Source organism: Zonotrichia leucophrys, chromosome 18 (assembly GCF_028769735.1).
Source record: "Zonotrichia leucophrys gambelii isolate GWCS_2022_RI chromosome 18, RI_Zleu_2.0, whole genome shotgun sequence".
Taxonomy (NCBI): domain Eukaryota; kingdom Metazoa; phylum Chordata; class Aves; order Passeriformes; family Passerellidae; genus Zonotrichia; species Zonotrichia leucophrys.
In genome coordinates this window covers 2314575-2331590 of record NC_088187.1, presented here as the reverse complement: position 1 = coordinate 2331590, position 17016 = coordinate 2314575, and the positions used below count along the sequence as shown (strand labels likewise).

At 49.3% G+C, this 17016-nt stretch overlaps 1 protein-coding gene across 1 annotated transcript; it reads right to left on the bottom strand.

Moving 5' to 3' along the window:
• Positions 1-7602: 7602 nt before the first annotated feature.
• On the bottom strand, positions 7603-16999 carry KCTD2 (potassium channel tetramerization domain containing 2). Its single transcript, XM_064728425.1, has 6 exons — positions 16714-16999; positions 15285-15393; positions 14653-14744; positions 13514-13609; positions 11660-11785; positions 7603-10944 (listed from the first exon to the last, which is right to left on the bottom strand). The coding sequence occupies exons 1-6, from the start codon at positions 16969-16971 to the stop codon at positions 10915-10917; spliced, it is 711 nt and encodes a 236-aa protein (XP_064584495.1). The 5' UTR covers positions 16972-16999; the 3' UTR covers positions 7603-10914.
• Between the last annotated feature and the right edge of the window lie 17 nt (positions 17000-17016).

The window sequence follows — 17016 nt, the reverse complement described above, 5'->3', positions numbered from 1 at the left end:
CTCATCCCCTGTGCGCGCAGCCCGGTCAGCTCATGGCCCACGGTCAGACCCTTCGGCTTCAGTAGCCACTGCAGCCTTTGATGAAGTCTTTTGCAATATTAACCTAGGCATCATTTCTGTAAACAGGGCTCTTATGCTGCCTGGCTCACAGCCAGAGAGTGAAAAAAAATAGAAAAGGCTGGGAGCAGAGGGGGCCCGTGGGAAGGGGCTCTGAGATGCAAATCACGGTGGTGGTGCTCAGCACACTTTAATCCTTTGTCCAATTTAGCTGGGCGCAGATAATGCAACTAATTCAAGTGCTTGTCTCTGTGGTGTGAATTAGCTGGATAACAGCCTAAAACCTCTCCCCGGCAACAGCAAACCTGCAAAAAAAGGCAGAAGCACAGCTCTTCTGTGTTCCCAGCTGCCCTGTCCAACTTTTGAGTTTGTCCAGCAGATTCCTGGCTCCCCTCACATCTCCCTGGGTGCCTGCCTACGGGGGAGGACTCTCCAGTGGGGCTGCAGACCCCATGGCTTTCGTCCGCCTGCTGCCCCAGGCTGCAGGACACTTTTCCCCTGGGCAGCCCGACCTGCACAGTCACTGCAAGGACCCTGGCATCAGGTGCCACACGACCTCCTCGCTGCCTCCTTTACAAAGGTAAAGGAACAAGATTATTCCAGCTCTGCTTTAGCGCCACACCGAGCAGCAGCAGCGCCGCGCAAAGCCGCGGGTTAACCCTTCCAAGGTTCCAAGGTATCCACCGAGATAGGATGGACGGTGTGAAAGTGGAGGGCTGGTGTGTGTTGTCCTGCTCCTCTGGGCTTGATGCTCTTAAGCAAACTGCTCCTGGTGTTGAGCAGTGAACGTGACAGGACTGGGACACCTGTGAAACATGGGCAGATTTTCACACGCACGTGATCATCCCTTCTTAGTAGGGCTGGGAATAGGATTGGAGTTCACAGCAATAGCCACACCTGGGTGCCTCCTGCAAACAGTGTGCTTTTGTTGGGAGCAGGTGAAGAGTGCAAAGGTGCTTCTCTCTACCAGCCTGTGGAGCACCTGAGGACACACGGGTGCCCTGGATGGGACACAGGGAACAACTGCCTGTTTCAGTCTGTCTCTCCAGCCTCTCTGGCAGTCACTGTCTGTCCTGTTTGTGTCTGAGTGTTGTTTCTTCTTCCAGGGATCCCTGAGACATCAGCATCCAAATCTGGGATTTCCCTAGCTGCTGTGGAGCAGCCCTGGTAGCTGTTGTTTATGACAGCAGACCAGGAGTCCTTCTTCTTCTTCTGTGCCTCAGTTTCTCTCAGCTCTGATGGGGGAAAAACAGCTGCTGGCATGAGGGGTTCTGGCTGCTCCCTGCAAGAACAGGGAGTGTTGTGTCCCTTTATGCCAAGAGAGACAAGAGCCTGGGGTATTTATGTAGCTCACCTCAAAGGAAGAGGTTTATATTTCACAAATACAGGTTTATGTTATGCAAATAATGATATTTATAGTCTTCAGTAAGAACTTGTAGCTGGGGCACCTCTGCAGGGAGATGAGCAGCCCACTTCTTCTCTGGAGTCACTGAGGAGGGAGACCCAGGCACAGGGTCCAGCAGGAAAGTCAGGAGTGTGGCTGGGGGGACAAAGAACTGCTGCCCAAAGCAATGGGGCTTGGAGGGGTGCTCAGAGACTGGACAATGCCTGCAGCTTGAGAGCAGGAATGCGATTGGAGAAGAAGGTTTCTTGCACCATCCTGCCATCAAGCTCAGCCCTGGCATGCACTGGACACATTTTATGAATGTGTAAAATAAGCAGCATGTACAGAAGCAAGAGTTTACTGTAAACTGAGCGGGGTGGTAAACTGCTTTTTGGGGTCACTCAATGTCTATTGAGGGTAGGAGAGCCAAGCACTTGTCTTGGTAAATACCTTTATAAGTGACTTTTAAAGTACCTTTTCATCCTGAGACCACGGCTTGCTTTGCCGTCCTCTCCCATGTAGCTAATCTTGTATACCAGCTGACTTTTCCAAGGTCATCCAGTGAGGTGACAGCAGAGAATCCAGATTTAGCTCTGATTAAAGCATCAGCCCAAGTGGTGCAGCCTGGCCCAGTGCTATGGCTTCTCTCTGCTGGATGTCACTTGTCAGCAGTTGCTTGCAGCCCTCGGGGACAGGCTGGGCACGGTGGTGGTGGCTGCAAGTCCCCTGCTCTCTCCCTGTCCTTGCCAGCATCTTACAGCTTGGAAAACCAGCCCTGAGCTCAGGAGACTCAGCAGCAGCTTTGGGGCTTAAAAACTGGGTTTATTGATGGCCTTGGCAGTGCTGGGTTAATGGCTGAACTCAATAATCTTAAAGGTATTTTCTAACCTTTAGTTGGAAATGGTTCTGTGATTCTTTGGGGGTGGATACCAAAGTGCAAATGCCTCCGAGCTTGCAAATCACACTTGAGAAAGACCAGTTGAATTTGTTCCAGAGATCCAGATTAGCAAATCCTCTGGCAGATTAATTCTTGCAGAGGAAGTGTGGGGGGTTGTTTGGTTTTGGGTTTTGTTTTTTTTGTTTAAAGCAAGGGAAATGAAGGGACATTTCAGCTATGGGATTGCAGAGTGCTTTGTGGCAGGGAGCTGTTCCTGCCCCAGGTTCAGTCACAAATTAAACTCTTGCTCTGATCCATCCCTGGAATGTAGACAGACCCAATAGAAACCGAGGTCTCAGAGCACCTGAAAACAGGTTCCTGAGGCTGGGACAGGATCTGAACAACCCTGGCAAAACCCCTTCAGACCAGCTCTGCTGGTACTGAGAAAATGGTGCTGTGCCAAGGATGGAGGAAGTGCTGGTTTATCCTGACTTTCCCAAGCAGTTCCCATAGCATCACTCCCACATCCTCCCCCTGCAAAAGGGATCAGGGTCCTTCCTGCACTAACAGGTCTTAATTAGCCCAACCAGCCTCATCTGTATCCTCCTCCTACACCCCCTCCATCCTGTTTGTTCTCCAGCTGCATTTATGTCCAGATCCTTGCATGGATCAGTTTTTGCTCAGTTTCACCACTGCTTTCTGCTCTCCTGAATTAACTTGGGGTCTGCTTGGTTGCTTTGTGCTCGTTAATCACTGATAATGTGGCTGTAAGACCAGGTGAGAAATCCCCCTTTTGGGACTAGGTTTAATGGCCATTAGCCAGTGCTGAGATAAAATGGCTTAGCCTGGAGATGGGAAATGAGAGCTGAGGAGGCAGCTGGCACCAGAGCATGCACTGACAGCTCCCGTTGGCCTGCAGGAATTCAGCAAGCTGTGGCTTGTCCCTGCTCTTTATCCCTGCGGTGGATCTCTGCCTGGTGGGTGACTGCAGATGGTTTGTGTGCATGCTGGCCCTTGCCCTCCTCACTGCCACCATCCCCTCTGGTCCCCAGCTGTCCCAGAGCCTGTGCTTTGTGTGCAGTGTGGTGCCAAGAAGGACAACATTCCCTGAGGCAATGGGGATCTGGAGATGAGTCTGTGGAAGAAATTGCATAAACTCATGGTGAAGGTGGTTTTGGGAGCAGCTGTGGCTCGTGCTGTGTGACACCCTAACCTGGCACACTGCCCTGGGAGTGGACAGAGAGGGACCGTGGAGGATCTGAACAGATGGAGGTCCTTGCTAGGAACCTGGCTGAGGTTACTGAGGATATCTGGAAGCTGTGGGTGCTTTTCTTCCAGCAATTGCCTGCATTTGGGAAGATGAGGGCAGGGCGTGTTCCTAGGAAAATGAGGCTTCTCAAGAAATGAAGTTACCTTGTCATTAGCTGCAAGAAAACTCCTGCAGGTGAGGATGTGGCAGAGGGAGAAATGGGATGTGATGCTGCTGTGGGTGGTCTAGCCCTGCTGCAGGGCATCTCTTTCATAGATTGATATTTTGATCCTGAGCAGTGGCTGAAGGTTCCCTCTAACAAGCTTTTAATTATGATTTAAATTGGCTTTTATTAATAAGGAATAAGGGACTCATTGGGAGTAGGATCAAAAGGAATGTTTCCTTGTGTCTGACTGCTGGATCTGTGGAGCAGCTGGAGGAGGTTGTGTGGGGTTGAAGGTGTTCAGCCAGAAATTTTGGAGCATGGTTTTTAGGAAGCCAGCTGGTTTTGAGCTCCAGCTATTCAGCTTTGGCTCTTTAGCTCTGGGCAGATGCTCTGCCATCCCAGCCAGGCCCTGCCCAGCTCTCCTGTCCAAGGAAGATGTCCTGCTCTGAGGAAAATATGGGAGATGCTTACAGGTCATAACAGGGTAGAAGAGAAGATACAGCAACTTAGTGCTGACACTGAGGCTCATACCCAGAGGGATCACAATGTTTAGTTTTGTGATTTCTGGAAAAGGAAAGGCAGGAACTCTTTATCCCAGCAGGAAATGCAGGTCCCTGTGTGCCTTAGGGTCATATTTTCAGAGGGGTGTGGAAACAGCAAAATGTGGCCTTGAGCCTTTGTTTCATGGACAAATCCCCATTGGTTTGGCAAATATGTCCCTCCTCTTCTTACTTTTCACATGTTTCTTTGTATTAAAATTTTAGACAAAACCACACTGGAACATTAGGTTAAGGATGACAATTTATTAGGTGTTTTCTATCTGTTTATTGTTGAATCTGTCTGCTTTTCTAGGACATCTTGAACTCAGTGCTCAGGTTAAAGGCCTGTCTCCTTGCTTGGTTGCCCAAATGGTTTTCCTCATTTTTAGATGCTGTCATTTGAATTCATCAAGATCACTGGTGCATGTTTTCCTGGCTGTGCTAGAGGACCTGCTGCCTAGATGGCCCTGAGCTCAAGGATATTCTTGGTGACACAGAGACCAGTGGAGTTCTCAGCTCTCTGATAAAACCTGAGGACTCTGTGCACTTCACGCTGGGAAACACCTAGGAGGGATGGAGGCCTCTAGCAGGGAATATTACCAGAAGGTCAAAAAAGCTTATCTTTTGAGATAAGCCTTTGCTCATCTGTTACACCACAATCTGAGGGTAATTATTAGGGCATTGCAACTCTTTCTTCACTGTGGTTTGGAGTAACCAATGTGTTTCTCCAGCCTGGAAAGCAAGAGGGTATGAGGCAGTTATTGAACCATGTGAAAGTTGGGTTAAACCGTCAATAACTGCCTCAGAGCCAGATCTAGGTAGAAGGACATGGCCAAGGTCCTTGTTTCCCAAACAAGTTTGAAAGCTGAGTTGAAAATATCTGCAGGCTTCCCGTCTGCAGACAGATCTGGCTTGATTGCTTTGTTCCGGGTGAGGGTGGGCGGGGTCGGTGAGGAATTGACCTTCTCTGTGTGAGAGCCCGAGGCACAGCATGTGAAGGGGTTGTGCAAGATGCGAGTATGGCTGTGGCAGGACCTCTGCATCGCTGTGTTTCACCCTCCCACGTGTGCAGAGGGCAAATGCAGCCTCAGTTTCCACTGCATTTGCTGGAGCCCCAGGCCAAGCAGTTGGATGCTGATGGGTGCCTGACACTGCTAAAACCGTTTTCTATCTTTAATGTCAATTACTATTTCCTCTTTGTCCACAGACAAGAACAGGCAGGTCAGAAAAACCAATTAATTAATTAATTGTGTTCCAGGCAAAACTGTCAGGGGCAAGGTGAGCTGCCAGCTGGGGTGACTAATGGCAATGTTGTGGGGAGGTGAGCACCAGCCCCAGGGAGCCTGGTGGGCCCTGGACACAGCCTGGAGGATAAGAGGAGGCCTGAGCCTCTCTTTCCACAGGAGGATGTAAAATTGCTCATTTTAAGTGCTTTCCAATGCAGAAAAGTCTGATGAGGGGATTTTCAAGTCTCTCTGCCATAGCTTAGTGCATGCACTACCTACTGACTTTACTCTGGCTGTCAGAAAATGTGATGTTTCATCACTCATCTTTCCCCCAGGCATCTGGCAAAGCCACCTGGAGAATTTTTTCCCCTGGTTGTCTCTGGGGGTAGGAGGGACCAAATCCCTTGGGTGTTTTTGTGGTGCCATTCACCTCCTGCCTTGGTGGTGGCACAGCCCCGTGGACAGAGCCCCTCGCTCACAGGAGCTGCTCGTGCCTGGGGATGTGCCCTCACTGGGTATCCCACATCTTCCTGGGGCAACAGCGCTGGGAGGCAGCCTGGGGTGCTCTGATCAACCCAGACAAGAGTCAGGGCCCACAACCCTCTGCTGAGGTCAGTTCTGCTGCAAACCATCCCCCTTTCCCTTCTGCAGCAGCTCTAGAGCAGCCTGGGTTTGGCAACGGGGAGAGCTGAGCTTTGGGCTCCTGGCAGCAGCAGGACCAGCACATTAAGAGCTGATCTACAGGGTTGATTTTCACTTTGGGTAAGTTAACACATGCTGCCAATCCTGCACAACCTCTCATCACTTGGTAATGCTGAGGCATCACCTGTTTCCTGCAGCAAGTAAAAAAATTCATTTTTAAAGGAGTTAATGGGTTCCAAAGCCTTGGATGAGAAAGTGAGGGATGCTGCAAAGACCTGGCAGCTCCAGCTCCTGGTTCCTGTAGGAACCACAGAGCAATGTTTGTGTCTCCTGCGTGGAGCCATGGCATTGTGTTAGAGGAGCCACCTGCCTGGCACACCTGGAGCTGGTTAAAGGTCCTGCAAAGCCTTTTCCACCTTATGTGGCCTTATCAGACAGCCCTAAGGTGGGGTAGCAGGGAGGTTATGGCGTTCTGGAAATGCTGGCTGTAACCTGAAGTTCTGCTGACAAGCCCTCCCTGATGAACAGATATGTGTGTGGTGTCAGCAGTGCCAGCACTGCAGTTTCCACCTCTGCCCAAGACTCTGCTAGCACTCGAAGTGTGGCTTTGCTTTGGGCAAATTCACTGGCAGTGCAGACCTGCAGCCAGGTCTGGGATGAATGGGTCTAGAGGTTTGAAAATACTATCTTAAATCAGCTCATGCTGTGTGGTGACTTGGCTTAGCCATGGTTTCTGGTGAGCTCCCTGTGTGGGGAGAGTCTCATCCTCTTCCACTGTGCTGGTGTTAAACCCTGGTTTGGGGATGTGTCAGCCCTTCCCTGCTCTGTGGCTTTGAGGGTCTTGTGGCAGTGAGGATGGAGACTGGCAGCCTTCAGAGTACCCACAGGAGGCAACAGCCACTTGCAATCAAGAGTAGGATTAACTCAACTCAAGACTTCTCATTCTTCACTTGTGTCCTTGCTCTTCCTCTTCATTGTGTTGGGCCTGAATTGCCAATGTCATCCAACTTCTGGCAGCACCAAAGCTGAGAGAGTCAGACCCTTCCTCCATGTGGTCCAGTGTCGAGTAGGGGTTTAGCAAATGACAACTACCAAGAAAAAAAAATCCTCTTCCTGTTTTAGCTACTCACATTTAGTGGTTGTATTCGTGTTCTACTTGCTTGTGGTTATCAGTGGAAATGGTTAGGATAAATTTGAGATTATTTTATAGACTAAAACATCAGAAACAAGCTTCAGTTGTACCTTTATCCCTGAAAGCAGCCTAGGAGGACTCCAGATTCTCCTTTTGGCAAATGTTTGTTAGAAGTGAAGCCAGAAGCAAGTGCCCAATCTGCACATTTCATCCCCCATAATGCAGTGTCTGTGTGCTGCAGGCAAAGCAGCAGGCTGCAGACTGCCCTTCAAACTTTTCCAACCCATTTCAGAATCTTTATTGGGAAAAACAAATTCACAGCATCTCAACTGTTATTCAAACACATTTAATAAACAAAGAGAAACAGTAGCAAAGGGCACTGACACGTGACAAACTGTACAAAACCTCCGGGTAGGAGCCCAGGCCCGGCTACCCCGGCCCTGCCCCGCAGCCAACCAGGCCCCCTTCGCCTCAGCCCACTCAGTCACCCCTGAGAAAATCAGTTTTTAAAAATGTGCAGAAACAAAGACACTTCAAGAGGATATTTCCAGTCTTGCCATAATGGAACAATTTAGGCCACTGGGAAAGTTTTAAAATAAAATCTAAAATGTCATATACTCCATTCCCAGGATTAATGCTTTAAAGTGAACCTTCCCAAGAGGCATAAGCACTCTTGGACAGCCAGTAGATCCACCCCTGCTCTCCTACTCTACTCACCACAACATGCTACACTTTTTTAGAGTGAATGGGACAAATTTCATCCTAATTCAGCACTAATTTTGATATAGTTGTGACTGAGTGAAAGGCAATGGAAGGAAAAGCCCTGTTTGAGCACAGAAGGGATGCAACTGGTGCATAATGCTGAGACCTGCCCTGTCTCAGGGTAAAGGTGACTTAGCAGAGTCAGGGAAGGAGAAATCCTTCACTTGGAATGTACCTGCTCTGGATGGACTTCATGCCTGGTCCTAAACATCACCCAAAAACTTGAGCATCCAGTACCAATGACTGATTTTGTACCATAAATTTGTTCTGCTGAAATTCAACAGACCCTGCGATGGAACTCAAGAGTGCATGGTCCCCTGGCACCTTCTCACTGCCAAAAGCAGCATGAAAGGGAAAACCAAGATGCAACTTGGATCTTTCTTGTGCTCATCAGTTAAGCAGCTGTGCCACTCACCTGCTAATGGTCACTTTTAGGCCCTCTGTGGCTCAGAGGGGACAGCCATGGCATCACTGCATCAGGCAACCCTCCCTGGGCTTCAGTATGTGTCACACAAAGCAGCCAGGGAAGTGTTTGTTATTCTTGTCTGCTGGAGCTGTACACGACACAAAGTCTCCCTCTGCAGCCAGGGTTGCTTTGAGCTCCATGGTTTAACAAGGTGCTCAGCTGGCATCAATGTGGCAAACACAGCCTGACCAGTTCCTGTTGCCTTTAGTTTGGTATTTCTTGACCAGTTCCCAAAAACTCCCTCCTCTGAGGAAGGGCAATAAGACAAATGAGTGTCAAAGGGCTTTTCAGGCTGCTAACTTGCATACATGTGCTTGATTTCTTAGCTATGAGCACAGACAGTGGCTGAGGCTACAGCAAAGGGACAGAGGAGGGAGATCTGTACACATCACAGTGTTGTTCAGGCCCAGCCCAGGTGTGTAGTCTGATCACACCAGCTCACCATGTTAGAAACAGGGCAGATGGAGGGAAGCAGAGCTGGGTTTTTCAGTGTGATGGAAAGCCAGCTGTGATTCAACAGCCTGTCACTGACACAATGTGAATTCAAAGACATTTGGCACAGCCTGTTGTTACCAGGACTAATCTAGCACAGACAATTCAGCAGTCTGTCTTGAGAATGAGGCAAGGGCTCCACTGGAGGAGGTACACTGGCAAAGCAGGATGGAGGACAGGCAAGAGGACATGCAGAAGGACTGCAGAGAGGCAGAGCACAGCGGTGCCACTCAGTGTCTCTGCTGCACATCTTGGTCACTGAAATGGCTGTTGGACTGTTGGTAGGACCCTCTCAGCAACAAGTGGTTAAGATGGAAAACCTGCCTAATTCTGAGCCAAAACTTTCAGGAGAACGTGGGTAGCTGAAGCCCTCCAAAAAGGAGCCCAACCTCTCAGTCCAGGTGAGGAATTTTCTGGTAGCTTATTGAGAAACATCTGCTCTGAGCTTGTCAATGTCTGAATTCCAGCACCTCCTAAGCTTTGCTGTAATGTCAGTTTGGGACTGAAAATGACCCAAGTGCCAGAACACTCAGGCTACAAAGAACAAAGCCAGGATGAAAGGGGAAAAACATGCAGCAAATTCCTATGAAATTCCATTTACCAGACTAGGAGGGACATGCCCTTAGTTAGGGGTGGCACAGAGTAACAGAGGGGAACCAGTGACTGCAGTTTGGCTAAGATAAGAATTCAAGAGAGGCACAAACGAACATTTTGCACATCCATCCAAGGCATTCCAAAAAAAAAGAAAAAAAAGGAAAGAAAAGTCACAAAAGCTGACACATCACTTTGGACAAGAAACATTACAATAGTTTGGCAACTTTTCACCAAACCCCCCCACCCCAGCTCTGTGATGTCCCTCTGTAATTTGAGGTGATCCCTTAAAGGTGGGGACATGAGGGGGCTGCAGGTCACTGTGTGTAAATCAGGGATCTCCTCTGCAAGGGATCTCGTGGGGTCAGACAAACCTGCCTGCTTGGTACAGTACAAAAGAAATTCTGCCTGAAGCCCTCCCTGGTGAGAGGGAAGGAGACAGAGCCCACACTGCTGGAGACAAACAAGGCAAAGCTGAACTTGGCAGCAGCAAGTCCCTAAACCTTATGACTTTGCACCAGGCTAAGATATGGCCATGGCAGGGTACTGGGGAGGGAAGATGTCACCACTCTTCCTCTGTGGAGAAGTGTAAAGGATGGGATTATCACTCTATCACTATTTTGGGTGAACACAGGTCTCTTTGTTTATGCATACAAAGTGATGGGCTTTGGAAAATACCAGGAGCCCATGTGGAATAGTGTTACCAGTGAGACCTGTGTCAGATGGATACACAACTCCCCTCCCCTCAGATCTAAACTCTTAGGAATTGAACAAGGAACAGATACAAAGCAAGGATAGAAAAGTTTGTGTGGGATTTTTAGGAGTGCTTGTTTTGTTCCTCCTTTTTAAGCCCTGTTCTTCAGATCTGGGGGAGAAGGGGGAGCACTGCAAGGTCCCTGCACTTTTTCTGGAGCAGACCTGGGTGCAAGCAATGGCACAGCTCAAATATGGACCTTCCCACCCACAGCAGCCTGTGGAAGGTGGGATTGATTACAAGGGCCTGAGGACCTGAGCAACCTTCACAAAGGCTCCGGCTGGGAATCCGGCCCAGCCATTGTCGGAAAAATTCAATACAGCGCTGGCCAAGGAAATCAAACAAATACTTGTGGAAAGGACTGTCCAACTGGAAGAGTCTTTTCCTTTCTCGGTTTCCAGGGTAAGAGAAAAGCCTTTGGTTATGACCAGAATTATTTGCCATTGGCAGGACAGGCTTGGCTTTGCTTTGCATTAGCTTGGTTATTGTACAAGGGCTGGGTTGCTCTGTGGAGAGATGCTCTGCCCAGCTGGACTGCCCTGTGACATCTGGGAGTTTAATGGAGTGGACACTTGAATTACATCCGGGATCCTCGCTCCTGAAGAATCTGAAACAGAAGAGACCTTCTGTGAAAACCTCAGACAAGTTTAAATGCACGAGTTCCTGTTCAGAGTCCTTGGGTTTTGCAGAGAAAGGAAGCATGGTCTAATGTGAGAGCAGCTTGCAGGCTTTTATGCCACCAAAACAAATGATAGGCTGGTTAAGGGTAAGTGAGCCCCTTCTCTAGAAATCCTGCTCAGCTGCTTGCCAGGAGGTAAAGATGTTGCCTTCTGTTTTAATTCTGGGGAGGAAAAAAAAAAAAAAAAAAAAAAAAAGTGGATTCATGGAATGGTTTGGAAGGGACCTAGGGACCTTAAAGCTTATCTTGCTCACTGCCATGGGCAAGGACACCTTCCACTAGACCAGGCTGCTCAGAGCCCCATCCAACCTGGCCTTGAACACTTCCAGGGATGGGGAGGGTTGAAAGAGAAGAAAAATCTTGTTTCTCCCTGCAACATCCTTCAACCACAAAACCTAACCTCAAAGGTCCTTGCTACTCTGTTCTCCCTCTTCAAGTTATTCTTTCCTTCATTACTTTGATCTTAATTTGTAGTTCACAAAGAGCCTTAGCTCTTGTCCTACAGTAAATCATGAAATCTTCCAAGAGGGGATGGAGAAGGCAATGGGAACGCTGATCCACAAAACTACTGCTGCAGCTTGGTGCAGGAAAGGTTTTTCTTTCTAGGGGAATTCAAATTGATACATCTGAGCAGGTGCCTTACCTTGGCCTTCTCACTTGGCTCCTTGACAATGCCATTGGTAGAATTGTTGAGCTCCCTGGACACAACACAGAGGAATTCTGCCTGGTCTTCGTTTCCATAGTTATAGGAAGATCCAATGCTGATCAGCTGTGCAACAGGAGACAGCCAAGGTAACAATCAGTGAGCCTTGATTTTATTCCTGCAGTTGCTGTGAGAGAGGACTGGCCCAGATCTGTTCTGGATGAAGTGTCCCCTGCAGCCTCCTGTGTGTGTGTGTAAGGCAGGGACACATCCGAGCTCCACAGCCCTCTAGTGGCACCTGGAGCCCCGGGAAGGAATTCCAGCTTGAAAGTAATGCTGAACACAGCAGAACACTGCCCAGCTTCTGGGGGTGGGAAAGGGAAAACAGATTGTGCAATACATAATATCCAGTTCACTCAGACGTGGGCAGGCATTGCAAATTGCCTGGTCCTTGCTGAACTCAGCTCTCAACTGCCTTGTGACTGATGTGGAAATGGGAATTCTTTACCCCAGGCAGATGTTGGATTAACTGGGGACATGTGGCAAACAGACACTGTCCTTTATGTGGATGCTGCCCAAATGGAGTCTGGTATCTGTGTAAACAGGATTATATTCTATTACTGTTGTGTTGAGGGGGTCTGGACTCAATCCAAGAAATCCCATCTGTCTCATTCATCATTATTACATTAAAAGGACATCCTGGAGTACAGAGCTAATTTGTCATTTACAACTCCGTTCTGCTTTCCAGAAAATAAATCCAAGTTATCTGAAGAAAGCATTGTGACTCTTACCAACTGTGTGTGTCCAGGAAACTTTAATGTGCAGCATGTACCTTAACTTCCATGTCCAAATAGATTTTGGAAGAGCCAGCTCCATATTTATAGATTATAGATTTGAAAAGGAAGATTAGGAGAGATCTAAGGGTGCAGGTTCCCATGAAAGGCACTGCCTGTAGCCTCAAGGTTTTGGGGGTGTAGATATGGATGTGTGAAAGGCAGATTCTGTAAACTGTTGGACAGCAAAACCTGGGTGTTGGAGAACTGCATTTTCATGGAGCAATGAGTGGTTCTTGGTCACAAGATTTCACTATTTCCTTCCAGAGGCAGGTTTTTGGCTGCCTCTCCACTCTGAGATAGTTTTCAGGCATTAAAGAACAGATCCAAAGGAACAACTGATGGGAAGTGCTGTTCCTAATCCTCTGCCTCACTTCATGTCAGCACACTTCCCACAGCATCCACCTGTTCTGAAGCTGGACTAAATGGGAAGACACTGCTGTAAATCCACAGACCTTATTCTGTAGTTTCTTAATATAACATAACACACAGGCCAGCTGGCTCCAGTTCTCCCTCCCCAGAAATAAGAGAACTGTGTTTGATTCCAGAAACCAAACGTGGACCCAATGCCCTGTGCAACTGCAGTGACAGCCCAGAACCAGCTGCCCTGCAAAGACATCAGCAGAGAGTTCTCCTGTCACTCAGAGCCTCTTCAGCAAATGCAGCAGTTGTGGCTTTGAGGTTCCAAGAAAGCTGTGCTCTGTTTTTTCATGGCTCTGGTAATTTTCCTGGATAGAACTGTTATACTGTGGCCTGGTGTATGTGATGAAATGCAGGAGAAGGGAAGAACTGCCCTGGGATTTGACAAGGAGAAAAGAAGCCCTGAGAGAAAATGAAATCTCTCTGGGAGCTTGAGTGACTCCTGCTCTCCCCTGTCAGTAACTGGACACAAGTGGATTGCTGCTCAGGTCAGGCTGCTTATTCAGAAGAGCAGAGCAGTGTGAAAAGCAACTCAACAGGCAACTCTACTTATTCCACATCCAGTTTTCAAAGGAATTCTGCCATTCTTTGGTAATGGTACCTGTTCAAATTTCCATCCGTCGGACATGGTGGACACCATCTGTGTGAGCTCTTCCTCTTGGCACTGCAGCACTCTGTACACGTGTTTCACAGGTCCCTGCAGCACAGACAACAATGCCTGGGTTCAGTAATTGCTTTACTTGTATCATGCTAGAAAATTAGCATGATATAATTACTAGGATCATGCTAGAAAATTAATAAGCTGCTCCTGCTCTCATCTTAGGAAGTCAGAGCCCCCCAGGCTTTCTAAGGGCTTTTTATCCACACTGATTCCAAACCAGAAACTTATGCCTGGCACTCTTCTCTTAAAAGCTTTCTAGGTGTCTCAGCTACAGTGAAACCAAAACTTCCTTGTTGGGAATTTAGCTGCTAGAGAATAGAAAAGTACAAAACCATGGCTAATTCCAAGTCCTGCACCTGCACAGATAGCAGTGTCCTTGGGACTAGCTGTGGTAAGATAACAAACAGTGAAAGACACATGAGAAAAGAGAGATGTAACCCCTAAGGAATGAGGAAGAGTTGATAGTATAGTTTAACCAATAGATTGCTTAGCTTACAGAATATTCATAAGCTTATTACTCGCTGTATAAGTGTCTGATGCTCTCTTCAATAAACGGAATTTGCTTATCACTCATATTGAGTGTCTGAGTCTCCCCTCACCGACAAATGGCTCGACCCCGACAAAGGCCCTCATTTTTTCTGTGACACTTCCTTAGCTTTCAAAGCCATTTGCTGCTTTTTGAAAATATTTCTGAAATTGAATCTACTGGATGTGCTGACATCAGCTGAGCATCAATGGGAAACATGTCACAGAGAGACAAAGGGAAGAAATGGTTTAGAGAAGGAAGAGTTTGAGCTGTTCTTTGCCAAAGCAGTATGTTTTGCTTTATAACCACCCATGCCTGCTCCTGGCCCCTCTCCTGTAAGTGTCCCTTGCCTTTCCCTGCAGGGCTGAGATGACTCAGTGGTCTGTGCTTTATAAAGCCACACTGAGGACTCTTTGCTCGCCATGCCCTGCATCCACCCAACAGCATTTATTCCCCTGTTGCTGCTGAACCAAAGAAGTGCTGCTGCAAGGGCTGCAGCCATGCCTGTCCTCCTGAGGCCCAGAACTGCCTCCATGAGCCAGGGGTGCCTTACTTGAGAGGTTCTGTTCTCGTTGTCCCGTATCCGCTCCTTCACCAGCCGCACCAGGGACGCGATGTTGTAGAACTCAGCCTCTTCCAGCACCCCTGAGGAGGAACCAAAGCACAGATTTGGTTACTTTGCACAGGATAGAATGAAGATGATTCTGTCACAAGGATTCAGCCCTGCTGCTGACTCCAAATCTAGCCCAGATGTCAGAATCCCAAATGTGCCACCCACCTCCTGCTCTGAGGCTAGGAGAAAATGCCTGACTAGCTGTCACCCCCTCTTGTGACTTAAGAGGATCTTTAAGAAAGATTATTCCCCTTTCCCTGGGATTATCAGAAATCTCATGGTACAGTGTCCATTTCTTCACCCAGCTGCCTGTTTGGGGAGAACCATGGTCTGTGAGGGGCAGATGGGCTGCACCAGCCCTTGGGCTCAGCACAGTGCCAGGGTGTGCTGTGAGCTGCAGCCTCTGTGCTCGGGAAGACACAGAATCTGATGACTTCATCCCTGCTAATGAGCAATTAACAGTACTAACAGCACTCCTGGGAAACTCGCTCACACTCTCACACAGGTGATGGTGAGGGCTCTGGATGTGCTGTCAAACAGGAATTCCAGCCTCCCCTGGGCTTTCCTCTCACCTTCCTCTGCGAGCTCCTTGTTGATGATGAGCTTGCCGTGCCGGAGGTAGTTCAGTATGGGCCCGAAGTACGTGGGGTCTCTGTCGATGAGATAGGCCCCAGTCTCATCCTGACAGCAAAACAGGCACGGCTCAGTGGGGCCAGCAAACAACAATTTCAATCTAACACAACAAATGCAGCAGTTTCTCTTTGAGAACATGGATTCAGTTGCCTGTGTACAGATGTGCTACATTTTTAAACCATTTTTCTCCTTCAGGGTCTGATCTATGAACACTGCAGCCCCAGCAACGCTGGCAGGTGCCTTACATGAAGCACTTGTACGCAGTTTATGGGGCTGGAGAGGAAAGCTGGGATTAGAAGGGCTTTTTCACTGCAGTGAGAACCAACACCTGGCACTTCTGCTCTGGCTAAGCCTGTTCTCCAGACCAGTTTAACTAGGAGGCTGTGGAGGAAGATGGGATCTCCACTTCTAAAACAGCCAAACTTTCTCCACAGCCAAAACAGTTCTTTTTTTTTTCCCTTTCCACTACTGCAAACACACATTGCAACGCTCCTGCCATGTGTCCAGCAATACAACAACTATTGGCATTAAATAACCAACAACTGACAGCCAAAAGCACCTCTTGAGCAGCTTTGAAGCATTGCCAAGCCCTCTGCAGAACTCTCACATCCCTCTCTCAAGGACTTTAAAGCATTGTTTCTCCTGCCAATCTAGTCTAAAGCAATAAGAAACTGTGCAAACCCACTGTGAAATCTCTCCTCTGCTCACCGATGCTGCTGACTGATATTTCAATCATAACCAGGATTTATCCTGAGATTAAACTCTGAATGGAGCAGCAACAGACTCGACTGATTCTGGCTGCCCCACTCACAACACATTTACAACACCACGTGCACCTGATCCCGAGGAAAATCTGCAATTGCAAGAATAATTGTTTGTAAAATCCTTACAACAAACTGCAGTGACTTCAAAACTGTCCAGCCATGCAAGCAATGTGCACCATCACCTTTTATGAGAGTGAAGGGAAATATATTAAAAGCCAAACCAACAGCAAACATGCTCAGGGTGAGAAACTGTAACATTCCTGTTTCTAGGAGTTTCCCTCCCTCCCTCCCTCCCTGCTGTAAGCACCGGGGGAGTGCGGGCGGCTCCTTGAGCGCAGCCCAGGGCGGTGCAGGGATCGGAGCTGCGGCATCCTCTGGGTGTCCCGGGCACGAAGGCAGAGCCACGGCCCGTTCCTGCCCGTGGGGCACGAGGGACAAGCCGGTGATGTGTCACAGTGACGAGCCCCAAACCGCGGCACACCGGCCCAGGCACAGCCCGGGGCCGTACGGGAGGCTCGGGGACGGCTCTGGGCACCCCGGTGGCACCGGCGACGACTCGGGAGGGGCTGTCCCGGGGTGGGGCCCGGCCCCGCCGCGGCCTCACCTTGTCGGAGCCGAGCTCGGGCCCGTCCTGGCAGCACAGACGGCACAGGAAGGACTTGGGCTCCCGGCACAGCGTCTGCCGGGTGCTCACGAAGTACGTGCCGCCCACGTTCAGCCGCACCCACTTGGAGGCGGCGGCGGGCGGGGACAGCGCCCCGGCGGCCCCCGCCGCCGCTCCGGCCGCGCGGGGACTGGGCGGCCCCGGCGCCCCCCCGGGGCCCGGGCTGGGCGTGCGGCCCCTCGGCGGCCCCTCGGCCATGGCGGAGCCTCAGCGCCCGCCCGCCGCCATCGCCGCCCGCGCCGC